The 25,376-nt window shown below is 35.7% G+C and overlaps 1 protein-coding gene and 1 long non-coding RNA gene across 2 annotated transcripts in view; one reads left to right on the forward strand and one right to left on the reverse strand.

Annotated features, from left to right (window-relative positions):
- Nucleotides 1–25,376, forward strand: part of STT3B (STT3 oligosaccharyltransferase complex catalytic subunit B) — a 49,871-nt gene that overhangs the window by 19,607 nt on the left and 4,888 nt on the right. The window contains exons 2-14 of the mRNA XM_035318296.1: nt 684–792; nt 2,481–2,768; nt 4,490–4,555; nt 8,125–8,224; nt 12,211–12,309; nt 13,937–14,083; nt 16,711–16,759; nt 18,408–18,562; nt 20,270–20,481; nt 21,264–21,451; nt 21,930–22,101; nt 23,909–24,082; nt 25,122–25,235. Of these exons, the coding sequence (XP_035174187.1) occupies nt 684–792; nt 2,481–2,768; nt 4,490–4,555; nt 8,125–8,224; nt 12,211–12,309; nt 13,937–14,083; nt 16,711–16,759; nt 18,408–18,562; nt 20,270–20,481; nt 21,264–21,451; nt 21,930–22,101; nt 23,909–24,082; nt 25,122–25,235 (1,873 nt within the window). The remainder of the gene's footprint in view (nt 1–683; nt 793–2,480; nt 2,769–4,489; nt 4,556–8,124; nt 8,225–12,210; nt 12,310–13,936; nt 14,084–16,710; nt 16,760–18,407; nt 18,563–20,269; nt 20,482–21,263; nt 21,452–21,929; nt 22,102–23,908; nt 24,083–25,121; nt 25,236–25,376) is intronic.
- On the reverse strand, nt 11,264–15,213 carry LOC118162234. The gene is made up of 3 exons (XR_004748350.1): nt 15,088–15,213; nt 11,762–11,846; nt 11,264–11,499 (listed from the first exon to the last, which is right to left on the reverse strand). It is a non-coding gene; the product is annotated as an uncharacterized LOC118162234 (long non-coding RNA).

Consider the following 25,376-nt stretch of genomic DNA (forward strand, 5'->3'; position numbering starts at 1 on the left):
TATGGGTAATGTGGAAGGCTGAAGGGAAGGCACACGTGGAAGGGCTTTCATTATGCGAGGAACTTCCTGCAGCAGAGAATGTGTACAAACTGGAGGTGAAAATTCATCTACAGAGATTCTGTGTTACATAGATTCTTTCTTGATTGAAAGAAGGGATTGTGCAGGGGCCATTAGATACATTATTTATTTAAACAAATAGACTGCTTTCGTTCCATGTTATTATATTACTTTGGCTTTCAACATTACATGAAACAGAGCAGCAGCAGATATACTGGGTAGCTATCCTGTCTCAGATGTCTTGCCTTAATTCTTCCGTGGTCTTAATTCTGCTTAACTGGTATTCTGGATGTGGTAAATCATTGGTTAACGCAACATTAGTTTTAGAAGAGAATGCAGAAAATCTCAGAGCTGTGTGTCCGAGTCATAGAAAACTTTTTAATGTTTACCAAAGCAAAGGCTGTGGCATTTCACCAGTGTATGTGAACTGGCTCTAGGAATGAAGACAATATTGTGGTTAATAACTGAGAGAGCTTGGTAATTTGTTTTAAAACTCTATAGATTTAGAGAGGAATGTTGTACTTGTACAGTAAATGAAATGTAAAATTTAATTACTTTCTAGATCTTAGAAAAAATAGGTTCTTGATTTTTATTCCCTCCCCCAATTTTCTTCTCTTCCATTCTAGGTTTAACTATAGATCAACACATCATCTTGCATCCCATGGGTTTTATGAATTTTTAAATTGGTTTGATGAAAGAGCATGGTACCCACTGGGAAGAATAGTAGGTGGAACTGTAAGTATTGTAATAACTTAAAGATGACTTTGTAATAATTTTGTTGAACTTTAAATACAACTTCGATATCAATAAAAGGAGGATCTTAATGGAATATACTTTTAATTGTCAAATTGTTGCCTAGGGAATAACTATGTTTTTAATTTTTAGCTGTAATAACTAAGAGAGTAAGTCAACATGCACTAGTCCTATCCAGCAATACTGTGAACAAGAAACTGGGTTTTACCCTCTTACACATGAATTTCTGATAATAATAAATAGGGATTTTACGACTGCTGTAATTCTGATTTTCATGTCTGGGGAAACCATTGCACAAAAAGAAAATTTAAATTGAAAAACAGTTCTCTATCTCTCTGAAGACACAAGCTCTAAGCCAATTGTACGTGGTAGTTATCTGAATATGGAAAACGTTAGGATTTCACTGAAAAAAGACCTTTTGAAACTAACCAGGAGACGTATCAAGCATCAGGAGTGGCCAAGATTGGTGTCAATGCAAGTTATGAAACAGAAAAGGTATAAGAAAAAATACCAAATCACAGTACAGAGTTCAGTAGAAGAGTGGCTTTAGTAACACAGCCACATCTAACCTTGACAGTGCATTAGAACTTTTTAGTTATAGAACATACCGTTTAAATTCATTTACAGAGCTTTTTGTAACAATTAGATCACCATTCGTTTTAGTATTTAAGGATGCTTATGGCACACTTTTTTTTTACATACTTGTCTTATATAACGTAAAAGCCTTAGAGATTTAAATTAAAATTTTGACTGTATGCTTTATTTTGTAAGTCACATGGTATATTATGTTTTAATAGTTTGTCTTGAAAACCAGGTCTCCAGGATATATGCAGAAGAACATCTTATCATCTGTTAATTTAATTTAGCACAAAGCTCTTCTTTGCTTTTAAAAGAAACTAAGGCAGTTGAAGTCCATATTAAGTTTCCTGCTACATATTGATTTTTCTAAAGTTGATAAATGTGGAAGGGTAGAATTCTATTAAGAATATTTCAATGGTCTCCAATATTCTATGATAGGCTCAATAGATTTGTATCTATACTACTCTTTCCTGGAGGACATCTTAACTCAGTATTGTAGGGCTTTATTTTAATCCTCCAATGTCTCTACAGATAGCTTGCAAATATATAATGCTCAACTGTTAGTCAGTCAGCTTTTCTATTTAAAAACCTCAATGTATATTTTCTTTCTCCATGCGTAACAAGAAATAAATGAACAGCATGGTATCTTAAGGTGAAAATTGAATATGGCTAGGGAATGTTGTATGGTTTCTTGTTGTTTTGGTTCTTTCTTTTTTTTTTTTTTCCTTAAAGCTGTTAGCTGGCTTGAAATTCTCTTGCAAACTTTAGCTTCTGATTCCATACCTTAACCACAAATTCTCATTATGTGATAAATGTCAGGCAAGATTAGGATATTATCTATGTGCTGCTTATTCATTTAGAAAATGGATTATATGTAATTGTTAGCATTTGGGTAAAATTTAAAGGACCTCTGGTATTCAGCAGTGTTGTCAAAATATAATTAAAGTAATATTAAAATAATTCCATTAACTTTACCTACTCACTGCTTGTATCAGCTTAAGAAATGATTGTATTTCATTGAAAATTATACGCAAGTAAACTTACCATGATCATTTTCTGCAATAATATAGTATGTTTTTTTCTCCCTTTAGGTATACCCAGGACTGATGGTGACAGCAGGCCTTATACATTGGATTTTAAATATGCTTAATGTGACAGTCCATATAAGAGACGTATGTGTGTTCCTAGCACCAGTTTTTAGCGGCCTTACAGCTATTTCTACTTTCCTGCTCACCAGAGAACTGTGGAACCAGGGAGCAGGGCTTTTAGCTGCCTGTTTTATTGCCATAGTTCCAGGTTACATATCTCGATCAGTAGCAGGATCGTTTGACAATGAAGGCATAGCTATTTTTGCACTGCAGTTCACATACTATTTATGGGTAAGTAATTGATGAGTCTTTTGCTTTGGAAAGGTTTTCGGTGCCTCCTCCAACCAAATGACTGATTTTTCTTAGCATCCATTGAATTCTCATTTTGTTCCCTCTCATCTCTCTTCCCCTTGGCCATGAATCAGGCAAGTACTGAGAAGTCACGTGGCCTGAACCACTCCATAATAACACCCTTCAGTTTATTTATTATGTAAAAATACTGTTCAACTGAAGTATGCGTGTCCTGTAGTAAGGGCAATAGCAATGAATCTTTAAGTTTAAAGCAAACAGTAGGGTTGCTTTTGTTTTTCAGTTTGGTCATATTGGTATTATGTGAGCATGAAACTTCAGCATCTGTATTTAGATGATAAAAAGCAGTAGACTCTCAATATAAAGTCCTTTGAATTGTCATCTGGAGAAGCTGTTGACTGTATGTCTGGACTTTGACTTAGGCATCCAACATACATGCCTAAAGCTGTCCACAGAGCGAGATATTCATACTGCTTGCATGCTTAAAAAACCTGTAATAGTCTAATGTTTTTTTAATTAGCCCACTTGCTCATGCAGATTGTCTGTCATTCCTTAACCTGCATGTAGAACTGCATCTGTCATGCAGTCCTGTGTGAAGGAAGGGGTTTAGACAAAATGGAGTATTTCTGGACTGCTGTATCTATTTTGGAAATAGCACAGAGTAACTATATGGTTAATTCAGCATGGACACTGTATGGTACTGTTCCTTGTGCCTTCCTTTAGTGTATGTACTTTCCATACCGAGTGTCTCCGTGGGTAGTATGTATGCAGTCCTTACAGCTTTTCCCCAGGTTTGTCAAAATTCTAGTTTTCAGAAGTAAATACATACTTACAAGTCTTTTAGCTTTGGAGTATTTCAGAGTTGGGATATTGTAAGAAGGAATATAATAGGAATCTAAATTTTTCATTATTTAGCTACAGGTGTTAATTAAGCACAGGTTCTGAAGAAAGGTCCTCTAAAGATTTTTGATTATTTTTTTTTTAATTTGGGCTTAAACTGCATGTGTAAAGGTATACTGTTACTGATAATAGTAGCATCAACCCATGTTACTTTTTAATAGCTAAGACATAGCGGTTTCTGTTCTTACGGAACTCGTATTTAACTAGACTGCATATTGCAATAATGTTTACATAACCTCTTGTAGAACTATGTGAATCAACTATGTTTTATAGTTAACTTTTTAGCATTTTTCATTCTTCTTTTTCCTCACCGCAGTCACTGCTATCAGTTTTGGACAAAATCATACTCCTGGTCCAGTTCATGGATCTCTCTAAACCTTTAGTAATTTCTGGATGTTTTCACTAACCTTAAGTGAGTTTTTCAGAATTACAGGATAGCTCTTTAAAATTGCAGTGTTGGATCTGATGGCAGACAAAGAAAGCCATAGATGCTCTACACTCACAGTTATAATGTAGTCTGATGTCTCAGAGAAAGTAGCACAGAAGCATTGCAGCTACTCTTCAGTTTTGGTAGACAGTGGCATTGCATCCTGTCTCTGCATCATCTAGAGAAAGAGGTGTAAGCTGTCCTGTCTGTCAATGAATTGCACTTGTGGTTTGGTTTTACAGACATCAGTTTGAAAGGATACAAATATAATCTGTTTTGTACTGTAGAAGTCCTCATGACATCTGTTTTGGAATGAAATTTTGTAATAGTATCTAGTATTTGTTTAGTACTCATAAATATTTGGTTATTTTTAAAGGTGAAGTCGGTGAAAACTGGTTCAGTCTTTTGGACAATCTGCTGCTGTCTATCTTACTTTTACATGGTAAGCCTTTTACATATGTATATATAATAGCTAAACTCTTTAAGCGGGACTTAATTAATTCGTATGTTGATGAAGGACAGAAGGAGGAGGTTTAAATCTTTGCTGGGGCCATAATGTAAAATTGTTCATTTTATTATTAAGACCTTAAATATATGAGCAAGAAGACATAATAAATAATTTGAAATTTAGTTTGTCAATACAATGAAAGCAGTTTTTGAAAAACACTAAATACAGTAACTTTACTTATAAAGTCATCCTATGCCATGAATAGATACTCTTCTTCAGTGGTATTTCTGTTTTGGTCCAGATAATTTAAGGTGGAGTTTTAGTATTCATATATCTGTGTGTCATTATTACTAAAGCCCAATAATATTATAAATTTATGGACAAAGTTGTATTTATATAAATTTGAAAGCTATTTCTCCGGGTATAATTAAGCTGTAAAGTAAAGATTATCACCAAAATACTGAATTAATTCAGTGTCAAATTAAATGATCATAGTCTCTTTTTCATTCTTGATCTATGAAAATGGAGATTATTGCAGAGACGTTCCTAAGGGCTAACAAAAGGGGAAAAAAAATATTAGTAAAACTGGGGAGATAAAGCTAATAGCAAAATGCAGGGAATTGGTTTTTTTCTTTTTTTTTCCTCTCTCCTTATCTTCTGAAATGTTAGACTCAAAGAATTTTCCTGTACCAATAAGTCAAAGGTCACTTCTCCTGTAACTGATAGTTTGTGTGTGTGTGTGTGGCTATATGATAAATTAGTTTCAAAATATTAAATCAAAATTAAAATAAATTACCTTCCAATAGTGAGACAGTCAGGATAATTGCATGGTCTTGTTGAGATGGAGGTCTCAAATACTGCTTTTCCACAGCCAGGTAACTAGGCTTGCATGACAAAGAAACTTACAAATTATTTTGCATGCCTTATTTTAAAATACAGGACTAATTCAGTGGTTGTATGGATGCTGACTAAATTTCCTCTAGATTTTTTGCTGTTAAAACAGAAAGAAATAGCCCTATATGTGTCACCAAAGAGCGTAGCTGTCTCCTGTTAAGAGTACATTTATTTCGTCCCCTGTTTCTTTCCTCCCTCTCCTTCTTTCTGCTGAGTCGGTAAATAAGCAGCCACTTCTTCATACATAACATTGCTGTTTATGTTGCATTACAGTGAAGAGATCCTGTAGGTTTTGTACAGAAATGTGTGTAATACAAGCTCAGGCAAATAAGGCTTTGAATTGTTACGTTGATAGACCACGATCTTTTATATGATGCCTATTTATTGGCAAGATCCTCTAAAAATGTTGTTCAGAAATACGCAGATAATATACACTTCTTTGTTTTTACAATTTTACTGCTAAAAAAAATCACAGGATAGCAGGTTCTCCTCATCTTAGTCTGGTCTTGATCTGTGGAACCCTTTGGGAAGGAAGGGATGCAATCTAGAGTGTGTGGTGACAACTTAGAGAATCAATGTCGTCATTACAACATTCCAGTTCTTAATGTAAATTGATGTTACTGTTTTCTTTTTATCTTCCTTTCCTGTCAGCTAGAAAGGTTTTGTCCATAGACTAGCATGAGTGATTAGATGATAGAAATGTATAGTTCCCTGAGTGCACCTGCTTCATCCCTGGTGGTGGCTTTCCATAGTATTTCCTTTTGCAGAAGGGTTTTGTTAAGATGCCCTCCTAGGCATTTTGCTTAGATAGATTTTCAAGACAGAGCATAATTGTAATATCCATTATATAGTATTCATTTGTCTTTCTCTGATGGATTTAGTGTAAGTTGAAAATTAAATCACAATTTTGAGGAAGTAAGAGCCTTTCTTTGCATCGGGAGTTTGGGGAACAGCTTCTTGAAAGGCAAATGTATATTGCATGCACTGACAGATGTCTTTCTTAATATCTAAATCTGCTTAAACTGTATACCTAACTCACAGCAGTAATTTGACTCATACTATGGCATTGCATTAAGAAAGGATAAGTTTTTTTTCTTGCATTTATATTTTTAGCATTCATTTGACATCAGCTTTGTTTGCTTCTGATGTCTCTTTATGATGAGGGGGTCATAAAACAAACCTTTAGATTGAGGCTGACCTTGTAGGAGTAATGGCAGTTTTCCACTCCATTTGTCTATGAGGAAACCTCAGATATGTTTGAAAATTCCAAGGTGTATCTTCAGTCCAGTGCAATCTTTGGCATGTAGATCTAGTTTAATATCTCAATAATTAGAGAATAGGTGTTAATTAGAGATGCAAGTTTCTATCTAGCCTATACAAACTGTCTGCTACCTGCATCATTCGAACCTTTACCTAAATATGACAACATCCTAATTACACATTTGTTCTCATTCTGTTGTCTTGCCTGTCTTTGTATAATGTTTTCTCTCAGTAAATTAAATTGCATATGTAAACCATGATAGTTCATGCCAGTAATTTGGCAAAAGAATAATGATAGTCTGAAATGACTTTCTAGAAAATTAACAAGTTTTGTACTTGTTTCCAATCATTTTAATATATGAATCAGTTGCCCCGGGGTTTGAAATGCTGGGTTTTGTACTATTAGTATCAGAAAACGGCATCTCTGCCATGACCTTATTTTGTTCTGTAGAACATAGTCATTTGGGTTTCTTTCTGGATTCTAAGGCTTTAAAAATATATATATGAATCTAAGCCTTAAAGTACAATTAAAGTGGAAACCACATTAGCTGCTGCATTCTAAAAATGAGGATCTAGGATAGGCGTGGTACTGATGGGAGAAGTCTAGACTGTATTTTGATAAGAGAACATGTGTTAAAATGTAGACTTCCTAGTCAACATTAGCCCTTCTAAATGTATTAGAAATGTGGTAACACATTGTAACGGTAGCTCATTAAATCTTTATCTAAGCCAAGAGTGAAGGACATAATGATAACATTGTAGCATTTCAGTTCTAAATACCTCTTACCAGCACTTCTCAAGTAATGCTGTTAGTACATGTTCACAGTCTCCATGATGATGTTGTGTACCATGCCACAGTGCTCAGCAGTGTTCCCTGTGTATCTCCTTCCTTCCTTTTGTTTATTTCCTCACACCACAACCACCATTTGCTGCTCTGCTCCAGGAATTCTGCCGTCAACCGTGTATACCTCGCTCCCTTCCTTCTCTCTGGCTGGAGATACTCTGCCTGTCCCTGCCAAAAAGCATAATGCGTCATGCTGAAGTTGTATGTCAAAGGAAAACTTTGAATCCTAGAAGGGAGTCCTACTGCTGCCTTTTGCAGCATCCTTCACCATGGGGAAAAGCCCCCAGCATCACATTGTTGTCTGCCAGCCTGACTAGATTTGCTTGGGAGGAGGAGTGAAGCTGTAAGAAAGATGGCCTTGAAAATCCACCAGTCCATAATTCTTTAACTTTACCACTTTGGGGTATTTTTACTTTTTGTACAGTAAATGTTGAAAAAAATTCTGGTGGTATTACTTTTAGTGGGGTTTGTGTTTTCTTGTCAGACCCTTGTAAATATCCAGCACTGGCTATCTGAAGAACTTGCAGATATTTTTAGATCTGATTTCCTATTCCATTTCTCGCAGGTCTCTGCATGGGGTGGCTATGTTTTCATCATCAACCTTATTCCACTGCATGTGTTTGTCCTCTTGCTGATGCAGAGATACAGCAGGAGGGTCTACATAGGTAAGTTTTGTTCTTTGAACAATCATTGTCAAATGCTAAATCATGAGATATGAAATTACAATGATGTCTTTTGTCTTTGGTGGGAATTAGGTAACTGCATATCAGATTGCGTTTTATTAATTGGATTACTGATTATAGTCAATCACTGTCTACACCAGTGGGAATAGGAAGCTAAAACATATCATTCACATTTTCAAAATTTCAGATATGTTGCTGCTAATTCATTTTATGCTTTCTAGTGCACTGAAAAAAAAAGGAAATAATTGGATGGTTAGGTATTTTTAGCATCCTTTTAGTATATTTAACATATATATATTGCATGTGTCTGTTATAAAGAACAATGTTTCATCTTTGTCTTTTCCTAATGCATAAAACTATTAGTATTTTTAAAAAGTTCTGCACCAGTCATTATGCAAATGTTATAGTGTGTTGTGACATATATGGGAAAAGACAGGGAATTTTAAGCAGCCACGTATGTTTTACATAACCTGGACTAAAAAGTAGCCTAAGAGCCTGCCTACTCCACGTGAGTCCTTAAGATTTTATTGGGTTAATGGGTCAACCTTGCTCCCAATTTCAGGAATGTTTGGATAGTGACCTCAGGAGAATAACTTTTTAATTGATTTACCTGATATTTAAGTACTCTGTCGACAGTTTACAGAGACATTACTGGTTAGAGCAGTTGGTCACAGTGTGGGTGTGCGAATGAAATAATAATCAATTCAGGTATTCTTAGATTTATTTATAAGTTAGATAGAATACTTTTGACTCCCTAATGTGAAACATTTACAAAAGATAGTTTGAGAACACGTCTCAAACATTGAGACGTTTGAGAACATATAAATTGAAGTGTAATATCAAAAGATATTTCATATTTGTAAATATATTTTTGTTAACCCATTTTAATATTATTTCTATATTTTTTCCATGCTTTTTTTTTTCAGTGCCTGCTATGGAAATTACTGTATTTTACATTATGTATTGGAACCATTATATACTATAATATTTACTCAAGTTCAATTTTACGTTTTTTTTTATATATATACCACAATATAAGTATTTGTTTCTTGCTTCTTAGTTATTTATTTATGTGATTCAGAGTCTGAAATTATTTTTTAAAAGGAAAAAAAAAACTTTTACCCACCTTTAATTTTTAACGTTACTGTTAGTTAACTTCATTAACTACTTCTTCATAACTTCAGGGAAGAGTAATTTATCTTGTTTTGCTTTTAAAATTATTTTATTGAATATGTTCATTTTCCAATTTCTGTGAGTTAGGCAAGAGAAAATGAAATCTAGTAATTATAAAATCCAGAAATGATGTGGTAATCAGAAACAATAAAGCATAAGTGCTTTCACTTTTCCAGCTTTCAGTGAACTAGTCTTTGAAACTCACTGGGGAGGGGGGCAGAAACAGTCCTGCCAGTTCATATGAACTAAAGATTTTGTCACACATTTGCTTTGCAAATAACTACAGTGTTTTGAGAGGTTATTGTCCTTCAGCTGAGGGAGATGCATTTCAGGAGAGTTACTGGAATGAAAACGTGATTGCTGCTTCGCTGTTCCATTGCAATTCCTGGCTTAATCTAAACTTCCCTGGGAAGCCTTACACACAGATGTCTGTAGAACTTGTGTGAGTGTTCTAGGTTTGTTTAACAGGGCGTTTGTATAAACCAGGTAGGAATGTTCAAGCACTTCTGGGAAGAAATGGAATTGTGCTTCACTCCCAAACTATTCAGATAAGGGGATGGGTTTACAAAAGCTCATTGCAGTAGGGAAAGCAAAGATATTTTGCAAAGACAATATGGAATCGCTAGTGTGCGTGCAAAAAAACTACCCATGTGCATCTAATAGGTTACTTTTTGCAACCTGCTGACAGTAGCTACTAAAATCTACATCCATTTTAGGAAAATAACCTCTTTATTCGGATGCAGGATTCATAGATACTGTCTTCCATTATTGTATGTATAGTCTTGTTTGTGCACTTTAGACTTGGCAATTTTCACTTCAATCTACTGATCTGGTTTTTTCCTGTACAATTCCTAAGTTCTGTATACTTTTCAAAATACAACCAAAAAAAAAGATCTTCCAGAATTTAAAATTTAATTCAATTAGTTCTTTGTACTGTGTGTGGTATTTTATCATTTAAATAGTGAGCAGGTATATATTTTTTTATCAGCTACTTCAGTATTCTAAAATTTTAGATGATTATCTGGTGGTTATAATCCATTAATTGGAAACGTGTGTTCAAATCCTTGATCATACTCAGGAGAAGTTGTCAGTAGGTTTTTCTCGTTTTTGTGCAGTGAAATGAGTTTATCCACAGAAGGTCAGATTTTTTTTGTTGTCAGTCTCATCAAAGTTATGATCATGAGAGTGGATTGCAGGAATCAGAAAACTTCTGGCTTTTACGTTCTGCTGTTTGCATAGTCTTTGCAAAGGAGCATGGAAAGTTTGTGATGATTTATCTTTCACCTTCATGTACTAAAGTAGTTCCTTGAAAAATTGTATCAGACTACCTGTTCATTTGATGCCAGGCAAGCATATGTGATAGCTGCTTGAAAGAAGTGGGAAAAAAAGATTTTTTTTTTTTTAAAAAAGTGGGCATATGAAGTATGCCAGGTGTAGGACTGGGCTTAAAAATGATTCTTTACAATGGTCTAACAAATGTGAAGTCTAGTGATTTATGCCAATCATTAGAATTCCACAGGATGGCAGTGTTGCAACAGTTTTATGATACAATAAATGATTTATGTTGAAGTGAATTCTTCAAAAATTGAGTTTCCTGCAGCAAAAATGTATTTCAGTGACATAAAGAGGGAATAGATGAGTGGGTAGGCCAAGCAGCAAAATACAGATGCTTGAAAGCACGCACCAGCAAAGATGGCTGGAAGTGGTTGGAAGCATCGCGACAGGGATTTTTTTTTTTGTGATATATGCAAAACATATGGTACGCTGGGAGCATAATAACACAGGTGCAACAAAAAGTATACCACGGCCTGTTCTCATGGACCTTAGTAAAGGGTTGTATGGGTTCAAGGATCTTCTCAAAGGACTGAGGCCATAGCAAAGCCCGTGGTTTATGAATTGAAGGAGTTTTAAAAAAAAAAAAATCTGGGAGTTACATTATTCGTGATTGTTACTGAGGGAAGAAAGCCTCATTTGGTTTTTAAGTTGGATGGTTGCTTCAAAATGTAAGCAGATTTGTGGCTGTTCATGGTTGGTGTTTCTTCTATTCCCATCTCTCTCTTCCTGGAATATTTAGGACCAAAATCCTGTCAAGAGAAAGTACGTGAATATCACTTCATACATAATAATGATTCATGTTGTTAATACAGTTGTGTTCTTGGCCTCCACTTTCTGGGGGGTTATGAGTCCCCATGGTTTATACACATCTATTAATACAGATGCTCAGTATTCGTTTTTAATTGTGTTGCTTTTCAATTTCTTGGCATGCTTCTGTTCTGGCATTTAGAAAAGAACAAACACACATTTTGCATTTTTTTTAAGTAAGTAGTGCGCTTTTAAATGTTTTACCTCTTAGAGGTCTGGTCCCTTTAATTTCTCCTCATACAGAAGCTGCTCTTTTTACTTATCTGGGATCTCTTCTTCCACCCATATTCTGCAACAAGAAAAACAAATGAGAAGAGAGAACTATTTCTAAGCTAGAGTATCTTAGGTAGATCGTTCATTTTCCTACAAGGAAAAAGTATAATTGGGAACAACAGTACTTTGCTACTTCCTTTAAAATTGAATGCAATTTTATTTTAACTTTATTCTAATACAAGAAGGTGAAACAAGTTATTAGGATGGCCTAAATATTTTAATCAATACAGGTTTGTTTCAGTGTTATTGATGTCTGAAGGTGGGGAATGGACTCTTCTATGGAATCCATGTTTGAAATGCTATGGAATCTGGTTTGAAATGTGTGTACTCGTTTGTTTCTCACCTTTCTCTTCTGCCCTCTCCCCTGCTCTTTTTTCCAGCATATAGCACTTTCTACATTGTGGGGTTAATATTATCGATGCAGATACCTTTTGTGGGGTTTCAGCCAATTAGAACAAGTGAACACATGGCAGCTGCAGGTAAGAAAACTCAATGTCTGCTTCCAAACAGCCAAACCCTTGCAGATCTGTCTCCTTGTGTTAGAAAGAACCTTGTACTAACAAACCAAATTGTTAAAGAAAAAAGGTATTGTTTAGTATCTGTAGGGAAGTTTTCTTTCCAGTCAACATATCCTTTTTTGTGAGAGCTAATGGAGGTAAAATGCCTCCATAACCGTGGATCACTTACACATTCTGACAAGCAGTTACTTTACACATTGATAATCTCTACTGTTTGCAATATAATGTTGCCTTCGAGCATTGTAAAATTGAAACATGGTTATTGGTAAACACAGTTTTTTATTGAGCAATTTGTTTTTAGAGTTGATAATTTTTTCAAAGTGGGTTAGATACAAATGACATGCTATATATAGTAGGCTGATTTTAAATAACTGATTTTATTCTTTTTTGATTCTTTTTAAATAAGTTTATTCTCAGTAGTTATTAAATGTTCAGACATCTTGATTTCTTTACAACAGCAGTCTTTCCTAAGGCTGCTAGGCCTATGTTTATTAGGAGCATACGCCGTTTTTTGTGATGTAGCTTAATTTGTTAGATTCCTCTTTTTTAATTATGCATTGTCACTTAAGAAAATAGATTTGGGACAGCAATTGTTACATAATTAAAATTCACCAGAAAAAAAGAAAATATATATATATATATACATATATATATATATATAATTTTGAATATGACTGGGAGATTCTTATATAATTCTGAATGGAGTAAAGGTTATCAGGCCATAGTTTGCCTCCTAAGAATTTTACAGTTACTTAGTGGACAGTTTGTGCTGTTCTCTAGAACTTTGGAACTAGTGAATTTCAACATCATGCATTATGATTTTATTCGTAAATTGAAGAAATACCATACACTTGAGTTCTTGAGTTTTTTTTCTTCCTGCCAACTGCTGGTGGTTTTTCAGTTTTGAGTGGATGAATCATTGGATTGATCTGATTTTATGCATTGAAATGAATAACAACAGAAAACCATGTCAAAGTTCTAGTTTAATGTTAAACTAGGAAATGCATTTGTTGAGGGTATGGAATGCTTACCTAGTGAATTCTGTTGTTTCGACGCTAGCTTTATATAATTCTGTTGTCTGCATTCACTTAGATGTTATTTTTTTTTCTTTATTAAATCCTACTGTTTTGTTCAGTAGCTTAATTTCCATATATTTCTATATTAGTCTTGGTTTTATGTTGTCTGGGTTCTTTCCTTGCAACTCATTACTTAAGCTAGCCAAGAGCTGTATCTTATTTTTTCAAGATGTTAAACTGTGCTTTTGACAAAATACATGCAATCTAGTTTTCAGGTGATTCTCTCCCTTAACCCCGTTTATTTGGGAGCAAGGAGACGGTGGATGTTGGAGGAGTGGATATATAAGCACAGAATGTTTTGGAGAGTAGTTAGTTTCTTGCAGTGACTCAGACTATCATCCCTACGAAGTATTAAAGTCTTTTTGACAGAGAGTGATTTTATACTGGTTTTCAGATGTAAGGTTATGCATTAAATGTATTTTTCTAAGTCAAACATAGCTGAAGTATGCCAGTTGCTTTAAAGATTGTTACTTCTTTTGAGGATTTAAACAAAAACTTTTGCCTGTCTTTAGGTGTTTTTGCATTGCTGCAGGCCTATGCATTTTTGCAGTATTTGAGAGACAGATTAACAAAGCAAGAATTTCAGACATTGTTCTTCTTGGGTGTCTCCCTGGCTGCTGGTATTGTATTCCTGAGCGTCATCTACTTGACATACACAGGTAAATACACATGAAAACAGTTTCTCTTAAGAGCAGGTAACTCAGGTGACCAACATTTGGTTTAGTCTGAGTAAATGTTGGCAACCCCACAGCAAACCAATGACCACGTTGCTTTGTTTCTGTTTTTCTTACCATGCAAAAAGTCAGATTGGTACAAGGAACGTAGTAGTAGCAAAGGCATATTATGAAGATAAGCACAGTTAATCTATTCTAAATAGCATTGATAGGTCAAGATGAGATAGGTTCAAGTATTTCAGAAAGTAACCACATTTCTGTATGACTGGAATTAGTGTATGTCTGTGAGTTTTCCTTCTGTGGTTCAGTTTCGTTTCTTCAAGGTAGTTTTACCCAACCTCAGAAAAACAAGTTTGCTTTTGCTTGGTTGCAGTCCACAGATGCCTAACAGCCATATTCTGATTCCATGACATATATCCTTAGTCATCTAACATTATAATTCCTTCCTGATGTATTTTCATAGATAAATATGTCAGCCATGCCAAAATTGAATTCTGCTGGGCGTAAATTGTGTGATCTTAATATTACACCTCATATACTATTCTGTTTTGTCAGAATATTATTTTAAAAAAAATCTTTTCTGAGATTTAACTTGTTTTTATTTTAACTGAATTATTTCTTGTAATTCATTTCAGCAATGAATGTGTAGATTTAGTGTAGATTTTTCTGGTATCAGTAGTTTTAACATTTTGGACCATTTAATTGCAGTTTTATTTTTGTTATTTATGGTACCATTATTCCAAAAGAATATTTAACATCTATATTTGTCTGAAAGTCTTCTAAAACTTGATGGTTTGTAATTTGCTTTTCAGTATGTATGAGCAGGTCCTACTAATATTTCATGAAATTTTTCAGACTGGCATATTAAGACAAAATTTGGCTTCTAATTTCGATATGTAGCAAAATAAGTCTTCTGTTGCATTTCTTAGGAAGCGTTAATGTGAATTTTTGAAATTCACTGATAGTATCACTGCTTCACGAGACAGAACCTTGTTGCTTCAGCTTTTCCTGGTGTACTGTGTGATCTAGACCCCTGGCCATCTCACGGCACTCAGCTCCCTCTCTATTTTCTTAATAATCCTCTAGCAGCAGGGTGCAGCACATGGAGGAAAGAGGTTAAAGTTCTGGATGGAAGTTCTGCCTGCCATAAGGCTTGTCGGTTATTCTTCTCAATTTAGCACAATTCACTGTTTTGGCCTCTGCGATATTTTTGTTTACTAGCGAGCCACCAATGGGACACCAAACCACTGGGTGCTATTTTGAGCTTGTCAGCACAGTCAGTTTTCAATACATTGTTGTTTGTCCAGCCTATTCTTCTTCAACTTACAGATGAGAAATAAGGAAAACGTCTGAAAAGCATTTAATGATGTAATTCAGGATGCTGTGCTTCACAGTCTTTCTAGGGACTCAGGTTACTGGCCTGGAGTTCCCCGGATATTCCTACTTGCCTTTCCTAGAGGCGTAGCATTAGGCACTTCCAGGCAACTTGGGCCTTAGCACCCTGATCAAGGTCATGGATATTTACCACGTCAGCCAATTCTTCAAGCACTCTCAGGAGAATCCCATCTGATCTTGTGTTTTGGATACATCCACAGATGACCATAACCAGCTATTTCACATCTACTGGCGTATCCTCCTTGCTTGTGCATGCAACTGGTTGGGAGTAAACTTTGCATCTGAAGCCTGAAGGGAAAAATATTTCGTAGAGCATTAAACACAATATTTAAATGTCTAAACTAGATTTAAAAAAAAAAAAGTCAAATGACACCATTTGTAAATAAGTAAAAAAGTGAAGACTTACTGCATCATGCACAAAGGCTCAGATAATAATAAGTACAAGGATTCAACTTTTTCTTGTTTCAGCTTGTCTATATCTGTATGTAGAGGAAGCTGAAATAGTGGCAAGGAAAGTGGAAATAAAATGAAAGAAGAATCTTGTGGATAACTTCAGGTGTTATCCGTCATCTTATGATGTTTATATATTCTTTTCATCTTGTGATATTAAAATATCAATACAGGTTTGTTTTTTTTTATATATATAAAAAGTAAAGTTTATCAGCATGTCAAATAGTATTCCATGCCACCTGTACACTCATCAGAAGAAATACAATGTGAAACAAGTGTTTAAGTGTGTATTCGTGATTTGGCTATAGATTCTCCCCAGTTTTCTGTGTAGTAATTTGAGAAGAAATAAATACTTTGTTATCGTTTCCATTTTCTTACAGTTCTTTGCAGAGTATAGGTTGCTATCTTGTCATTCTCTGAGAAATATTTTAATTATTTTGCATCACTTTGAGTCCTGGATGTGTTTATGTCTGATACTGAACTAGTAGAGTGTGATCTTACAAAACCAGGTTTGTGGTTGGTAGACTTCATCAGCTACCTGACGCAGTAGGTCTAATACACTACAGGCTTAATGAAATTTCTTCTGGTATTTAGTTTTGTGCTATAATTTAAAGGTGTAAAAAATATATGTATATATTACATGTATATTATAAAAATATATACATATATGAAAAATATACATCTATATATATAGAGAGAGAGATTTTGCTGCCTAGGTATTTAAATGCAATATATTTATATTGCATTTTTCCCCTTCTCTTTTTCAGGTTATATTGCTCCTTGGAGTGGCAGATTTTATTCTTTGTGGGACACCGGGTAAGTAGGGATAAAGGATATAAGCATGAGCTATCAAGAGAATTCTACTGAAAACTAATGTTTTTTTGCTCTCCTCATTCTCAAATCGGTTCAGTTTTTAAGTCAAGGAGAATATGTGGGATTTTGATCAGTTACCTAAAGAGAGCATGTGTAGTAACTGTTCCGTGATCTTTGCAACCATTTTACCTTCATCACTAATTTGTTTGCTAAATTTCTTGCTTCTTTGGAAGTCTTTGAGTATCTTAATTGTATGTTTGACTATACAAAACAGCAGTGCTTTTCAGCATAAAATAACCAGAAGTTGTATCAACACTTGAGGACATGCTTAAAAATTACTAAGAGCCTTAAACTTCTGCTGTTTCCATTGCGCAACATTGCACGAAGTCACGAAGATGTTACACATGATCTTGCATGTTGCCTGTTTATTATTTTCATAAATCTGTTTTGTGTATACAGATGTCTACTCCGAACAATTTTGGTTTATTCGTGTATGGTTTTGTGAATAATTCTTTTGGTCTAGTTAACATTTAAAAATCCAGCATTCAGTTCATTAGCCAGACACTTCATGTAGAATATTTATCTGAAAAATACCTTCAGTTTTGTTCAAGTGTTTAAGATGGATTTTAATTGGTAGATTTTTAAAAGCAGGGTAGGAGAACTTCAGACTTTTATAGTTCTTTTTTTTCCTCAGGCTCCATAGTCCAGTTTATACAGGATTCTGTGCCAACCCTGTAATAAATGTAGTAGAACAGGTGTCAGTAAAGAAGCCTCAAATTTATTTGATGAACACATAGTTGTTCCCTGCCTATAGATGAAAAGGTCTGCACTTGGATATGGTGTGTATATGTGTGTATACACATATACATGTATATGTGTACACACACAAAGATTAAACTTTTGAGGGCTTGTCTACATTAGAAAGTCAATATTGTGTTCAAAACACATCAGTGCAGTTCTGAATGAGGCCTAGATCTCAGTGAAGGACATTTGTTTGATTCCTCACCATTTGGTCATACAGCACCCCAGCTGAGGCCTATGTGCATAGCTGTCTTTTAATATAGTTTTGTCCTTGTCTGCACTGAGTGTCCAACGTGCCGTTTAGTTAACCTGTATCTCCAAGTGTAGACAAGGCCTGACTTACAGCATCTGAGAGAAGGTGGGGGCATCACTAACTGGCCTGGGATTTAATCCTTCAACATGATGTACTAGGCAAATGAAGGTGTTTTGTGCGGAGGAGAACATTTGAAATACAATATTGAAATCCTGGGAAATTTTCTGGTGTGGATAACTGTCCCTACAAAATACAATGATGGTTTCCATAGCTGTATGTTTTCATTCTAGTGAATTTGGCTTCATGTCTAGCCATAATAGAACAGAGTGTCTGTAATGCTCAATCTTTTAATTAGTATGGAAATAATTATTTATATTGCCTTTTGAAATAATTCTGTACACCAAATACTTCCTAAGTACAATAAGACATGGGAACGTTTTTTGATATAAACGCTTAATCTGATTTCTGCTAAATAGAGCATTTAACCTTTTAAATAGAAATGCTTCCATTTAAATGAATTTCAGAACTCCTAATGTTTACAGGTGTTAATAATTTTATCTCTTCAAAATAATTTGAACTGAATTTTTTTTAAAAAAGGTATGCGAAAATTCACATCCCGATCATTGCCTCTGTGTCTGAGCATCAGCCTACAACATGGGTTTCCTTCTTTTTTGATCTGCATATTCTCGTGTGTACTTTCCCAGCAGGGCTGTGGTTCTGTATCAAAAACATCAATGATGAAAGAGTCTTTGGTAAGAGAAAATATTTAAAAATCGTTTTGAAAAATCTTGTCTTTGACTTGATTCTGTTTTGTTTGTTTGCTCAAAGCTGGTGTATGACATGTTCAAGAAAAGGTTTAAACATGATGTGTTTAAAGGTGAATGTTAAAAGTTGCCTGCACCTAGCAGTATTTAAAATCATCCGTAAAAAATGCAGCTCATACAGAGATTGGTGGATTGGTGATGAGGCCTCTTATCAAGAGAGGTGGGATTTGTCACTGTGGCTCTTGGAGGTGCATGTTCTTCCACATGCTGATCTCACAAGCCATGAGTGGGGGTACAGTTTCACAGCACAGCCAGGTGAATAGCTCTGTGCAGCAGCAAAGGGGAGATCCTTCCCCACACAGGCTGCAAGGCACCCAGTTCTTCCCTAGGTATTCTTCTGGAACTCATCCCACCACAGAGGATGATTCAAAATGCCTTTTCTTTCCAGATTTTCAGCTATTTTAGTGAGCAGAATCATTTGCTGTGGAGCAAGTGCTAGATACGGCACAAGCCTAAGCACAGGTACAGGGTCTCCTTGTGTCAGTGACAACAAATTTATTTGTATGAAGCTTTACTCTGACAGCAGACTTCTAAGACTATGAGGATGTGACTTCTAAGGATGTGACTTGGAGTTGTAGCCCAAAAGGAGGAGTGAAGATCGCACGGTCTTGCACTTCTGTGGCAACAGCAGGCTCCGGTCATACACAGCTGCCTCTTTAGATTACCCCATTGGCACTGGGAACATTTGCGGTGTTAAATCCCGAGACTTTTGAGTATTTAATGCTCTATTGCTTGCAGTAAAGACCAGTGCTGGGGAGCTCCCTTCAGCCTCCTACTGCTGCACCATCTATTTAAGTCAGCTTAAAGAGACCTATGAGTGAGAACTTCACTATGAAGTGCAAAATATTTGTGCAACGTAATCTGATAAACCAGTCTCCTTTGATTTCCATGGCAAATCTTTCCCAGAAGCGTGTTGTTAAGCTGTAGCAAACTAGCCATAACCACTATTACTTGAACAATAGATATTCCTAACGAATGCATGCAGGTGGTTGTTTGTTTTTTCCTCCTATGAAAAATGTTGTGAATATTCCTGCTATCCTGAAAATCTTGGGGTTTTGTGGTGGTACATTTTTTTTAATGCTATCCAGGATAACTTGCTTCAGAATAGGATTCACAGTATCACCTTATGTGTCTGTATGGAATTATAATGTAGACAAGCCCCCAATTTGTTCGGATATCTCTAATTTAAATTAAAATTTGGTACTTATATGAGATTCTAACACTAACTCTTTGTTTTTTCAGATTTAATAACTTGTTTGGTCTAGGGCTATTTGGTCTTTCTAACCAAATGACACTACCTATTATTCCAGTACTATTTTGGGTGTGATATTAAATTTCACTAATAATGTATCTTCTGACACACAATGAATGAATATGAAAGTGTGGTTGTGTTATTGTTAATAGTTGTCAAGATGAATTTCAGAAAGGGTTTGAGGCTCAAAAGGCATAAGCTTTAATTGAACTCTATCTCCATAAATTAAAAAGCAATGCAATGCAAGATGCATGTTCAAGTCTTTATAGACACCGATGCTCAGCCCACTTTTAGAAACAGTTGTATGGTGAGCGTGTATGTGTGTAGTCACAGTGATTGTTACTTTCTAAATGTCATCAGTAGATTTTTTTTCCCCTCTGCAGTTGCTCTGTATGCAATCAGTGCCGTTTACTTTGCTGGCGTGATGGTTCGTCTGATGCTCACTTTGACTCCAGTGGTCTGTATGCTATCTGCAATTGCCTTCTCTAATGTCTTTGAGCGTTATTTGGGGGATGATATGAAGAGGGAAAATCCACCAATAGAGGACAGCAGCGATGAGGATGACAAAAGGAACCCTGGCAACCTGTATGATAAGGTGAGGGGATATTTAAAATTCCACCAAAGGTCTGAATTACTAGCATTGAAATACAGAATAAGCGTTGATGTTCTCCAGTAAACTCTAAGTGATGTCGTGAAAGAAAATCAGTGTCAGCATAGAAGTGGTTGCTTGTAGCTGATCAGTGATGAGCCTTTAACGAAAAGGAGGTCTACAGTGCTGACCCAGCTTTCCAGAGGAGTGATGACAGACAGCTGCTTGCTCTCCTTAACTAGTTACAGCAGGTCTGCATCACTGAATGTCTGTGTTTCCCTCTTGTATTTCCTCTAAGATGAGGTGAAATTAAAGAATAATACATTTTTGGAAAGGTGTTGCTATACATAAACTTGTGTACTCTCCTGTTCCTGAAGAAGATGGTGTTAGGTGTTTTTAGTTTAGGCTTTGTTCTACAAGCTCTGGAAAGTGCATGAGCCCTGGGTTTCCCTCTTTTCCTCACAATAAGCATCTGTGTCCTGCTCTCTTCCACCCTGCTTTATAAATGGGTATCATCAGACTAAGCCAAACTAAATCATGCAATAGCCCTCGTGTAATAGATTTTTTTTTTTTCTCCTGAAAGGCTTCTGGGGAATAATCTTTTCATACAACTTGCTGGATTGTCAGAATATTCTTGTGCATATGTAGTTAATTTACACTACAATTTGGTCTATTTTTATAGTATTCCACAGCACTTACAAGGTGCATGTAGTGAAGAAAAAGGTATTTTGGTTCCGTTGCCATGGATGATTAAAGTTGTCCTAACAGCTATGTTTGTGTTTGTTTAGGCAGGCAAAGTGAGAAAACATGTATCTGAACAGGAAAAAACAGAAGAAGGACTGGGTCCCAATATCAAGAACATTGTTACTATGCTGATGCTGATGTTGTTGATGATGTTTGCGGTGCACTGTACCTGGGTAACAAGTAATGCATACTCCAGCCCTAGCGTTGTTCTCGCTTCCTATAACCATGATGGGTGAGTACGGTCACAGGTTTGAAAAATAATTTAAAAGTATTTCTAGTTCCTTTGCATTTGTAATCTGCTTTGCTGCCTTCTAATTATATTAGGGCAGAATTGTCACCTGAATAAAAACTCTTAATACTCTACTTCTCAAAAATATATACAATCTAAGAAAGCATTTAACATGAAAACATGAAAGTAATCCTATCCAAATCTAATGAACGCGATAATTTTTTTTAAAGAAGTATTTGAGTCATAAGACCTGTTTATGGAACTAGATTGAACTAGAAATGCATTTAGTCACATCTTTAAAAGCAGTTTCAGCTTCGGGCCATGCAGCTGTCAAAGTTCTGAGTGCAAACTGGTGACGGAACCCTGCAAAGAAGTTTAGCACATAAGAAAATCTTGATTTGTGAGCCCAGATTTATCATGTTGCAGTCAATTTGTTGCCAGCATTTATACCAATGTGAATCAAATGAACTCTCTTTTCCAGCACTCGCAATATCCTGGATGACTTCAGGGAAGCCTACTACTGGCTGAGACAAAACACAGATGAGCATGCCAGAGTAATGTCGTGGTGGGACTATGGTTATCAGATAGCAGGGATGGCCAACCGGACAACTCTGGTTGATAACAACACTTGGAACAACAGCCACATAGCTCTGGTAAGGGTGGCAGCTTTCTGTGGAAACACAGAAACATTTACATTCCATTCCAGTCAAGCATGAAATTGTAAATGTCAGTTGATAGATGGTATGGTATTAAAAAAAATAATCCCCTGGAGAGGAAAACAGGTGGAAGGAACAGGGTTGTTTTGGCATCTCCTAGAACTCTGTTATAAAGATTGGTTTGGGGCTGGAGGGGATTGATTCTCCTTTTGGGTTCTCCATTTTGTTTTCTGGGAGTTTCGAGAACTTCACTTCTGTTTCAGTTCTTTTCTTTGTGGGAGGATAGATAGCATCAAGTTGTGTAACCAGTCCTTTGTGCTTAGTACTAGACCAGCACTATCCAAATATGGACCGTTTCAGTTCAGCAGTGCTGTTGCTGACTGGATTTTGAATGGCACTATGAAAAGTGACCGGATAAAATGAATTTTTAGGTGTCTTGGGAATTTGAGAAAGTTTGAGTAAAAATAGAAGCGTTATAGACTAGATGTGATTGTCCCCTCAAATACACAGTTAGATAAAACATCTAACTTTTAATTTCTTTCATTCAACTCAGATAGCTGTGTGTTGTTGTCTGCTCTATAGATAGCTCTATTCTGCTGTTGTCAATATCTGTAGTGCAGGTGTTATGTATAAACCAGCCGGTCCCGGTAGGGCAAGGCCTATCAGGTGAATAGAGAGACCGTGGAACAGTTGCCTGCATTTCGTAAGCACAGTAACCATGCACATTACAGCAGCTAGTAATAATGTTCTTTAATAAAGAATTCTCACCAGTACGACTGCTGGCACTGTTTCCTTCCATTTCTGAAGAAAGGGAAACAAGCAGTGAGTGTGTTTTGTGGCAAATATCTGAATTTTTGTTCTGAACAAGGCATTGCCTTGAAATATTTGCCAGCTGACTTTGTCCTGCACAGGAATAGGAATCTGACGAGTAACCTCACATCAATTAGGGCAATGCCCAAGAAACGGAGGTTCTCTATATTTTTGACAGATTGCAGCATAAGCTTAGTATGTTCTAATTAAGTTCTTGAGTTAACTGAATGTTACCAGTTTGGATGCAATATTATTTATATTGTAGTTACGGCCTCCTACTGCAGTGAGACATTATTATACTTTAAGAAATTCACTGGCAAACAGAACTACTAAACTGATGCCAGTTACTGACCTAAGTGAATTCTTTAAGTGTGGAAAATGACCGTTTTGGAAGAGGCTTTAGATGCAGCTTTAAAAAGATTTTCAAGGCCAAAACATTGGCTTGCCAAAGTATGCTTTTAACTCAAGCATAGCGCTATTCTGATGTTTTCTCTGCATAAACTTGCCCTAAATTCAACACCGCTGAGCACGATGGAGCGTGGCTGCTTTATTACTGAAGGGCAGAGATCAAGGAAAGGGGAAAAAAAAGGGGGGGGAGAGGATCAGTAATATTTCAAATAATTTATTCACTTCAGATTGTCTAAAGCTTTCAAAGTAATTTGTAATTAGGTATTTTCTGCCATACTAACTTTTTGGCAATATAGCTGTGACTTGAAAAATCTGTAGCTGCCACGAAAGAAAAATGATTGATGTTATGTTTTACACAGCTCATTTCAACAGGCAGCACTTCACTTACAGAGTAGAAAATATTTCTACTTAGGTTGGGCTTTGGGGTTTCAAAATCAAGGCAATGGATTTTCTTTATCTAGAATGAAAATATGGGGTCTGCTCGGTAAATATCTATTCTTGGACTTTGGTCTTGCAGGCAATTGATCTGAGAATCTGTACAATGTGCACCTATAGAGATACTTAAGCTCTTTTTGCTGTGATACAGGTGGGAAAGGCAATGTCCTCAAATGAATCAGCAGCATACGAGATCATGAGAAGCCTGGATGTGGATTACGTTTTGATTATTTTTGGTGGTGTGATTGGCTACTCTGGTGATGATATTAATAAGTTCTTGTGGATGGTGAGAATAGCAGAGGGAGAGCATCCCAAAGATATTCGAGTAAGTGGAAAACTTCCACAGGAAAACTGAAGTGTTCCTGGCTACATGTTATTTCTGTGTTTTCATCTGTACTTTTTTATTTTTTAACCTTTATTTACATTGTTGCCATTCTGGTAGTACTCATAACAGTGGAGGGAAATGTCTACTTGTCACAATTTCATTTGAAAAACGTGTTAGGGGTGGTTTTTCTAGAATAACACTGCAGAGGCTGTAGCCCAGTTTTTATGGTTTTGAAAGAGCAATAACCTGAGAAGCTTTTCACCTTTTTGCGCGATACTAAAAGTACAGGATATCTTTTGTAATTCCTCTGTGTGTCTCATTATGCACTGTCGTATTATTAAAAAAAGTAGGAGCATTCAGAACATTTAAACAGCTGGTATTACAGCTTTCTTTAGCTTCTTTCCTACTATTACAGGGTTTGAACTATTAATATTTACTTACATAGAGTTTAAGTAAGTTATTAGAATATCTCAGAGATTGCAAAAATCTGTCATAGTATTTGCATAAGCCTAACAAAAACTCCTAGGTAATTAGTGCTGGCTTAAGGGACTGGCCTGCGTGAATAGTTCCATCTTGTACCAGATACAAAAAGAGCAGAAAATTTTCATTTTGACACTGCACGTACAGAGTATCCAGTGACAGTGTGTACTTACATGGCAGTGCTTTTCACATTTCTGAAAAATAATTTTGGTAGATGTTCTTACTTCTACATTTTCAGATTAGTTTTCCAGTAACTGCTGACTGAAGTGACAAAATTTGTAGCAAGACTGTAAAGGGGATTTAAGAACATTGTTCCATGGAGTTTTGGGTTACAATCAGGTAGTTTGTAACTAATTTTACCTTTAATGAGCACCATCACTTTCTGCTTTAAGACTGGCTTGAATCAGCTTTTAAATTGTGGATGTCAATTTAATTTTTTTTATATAAAAATATTTTTCTTGTGTTGTTTTTGGTTTGTTTTGTCAGAAAGGAATGAAAAATTACCTTAAATATGGGTTTAGTTTCTATTGACTCTTTTTATCTTCTTTTGTTTTTAAAGGAAAGTGATTACTTCACTCCTCAGGGAGAATTCCGGGTAGACAAGGCAGGTTCTCCAACTTTACTGAACTGCCTCATGTATAAAATGTCCTATTACAGATTTGGAGAGATGCAGGTTAGTGCAAAATCTTCAACTGAATCGTAATTAAAATGTCAAAAAAAAATGTTATTTTGATGCATTTTCCATCTTTTAGACTGAGCATTGCTTGTAGTAGCAGAATCAGAGGTAAGAGTTTGCTTTACAAATTCTAACATC

The sequence above is a fragment of the Oxyura jamaicensis genome, chromosome 2 (assembly GCF_011077185.1).
Source record: "Oxyura jamaicensis isolate SHBP4307 breed ruddy duck chromosome 2, BPBGC_Ojam_1.0, whole genome shotgun sequence".
Lineage (NCBI taxonomy): Eukaryota > Metazoa > Chordata > Aves > Anseriformes > Anatidae > Oxyura > Oxyura jamaicensis.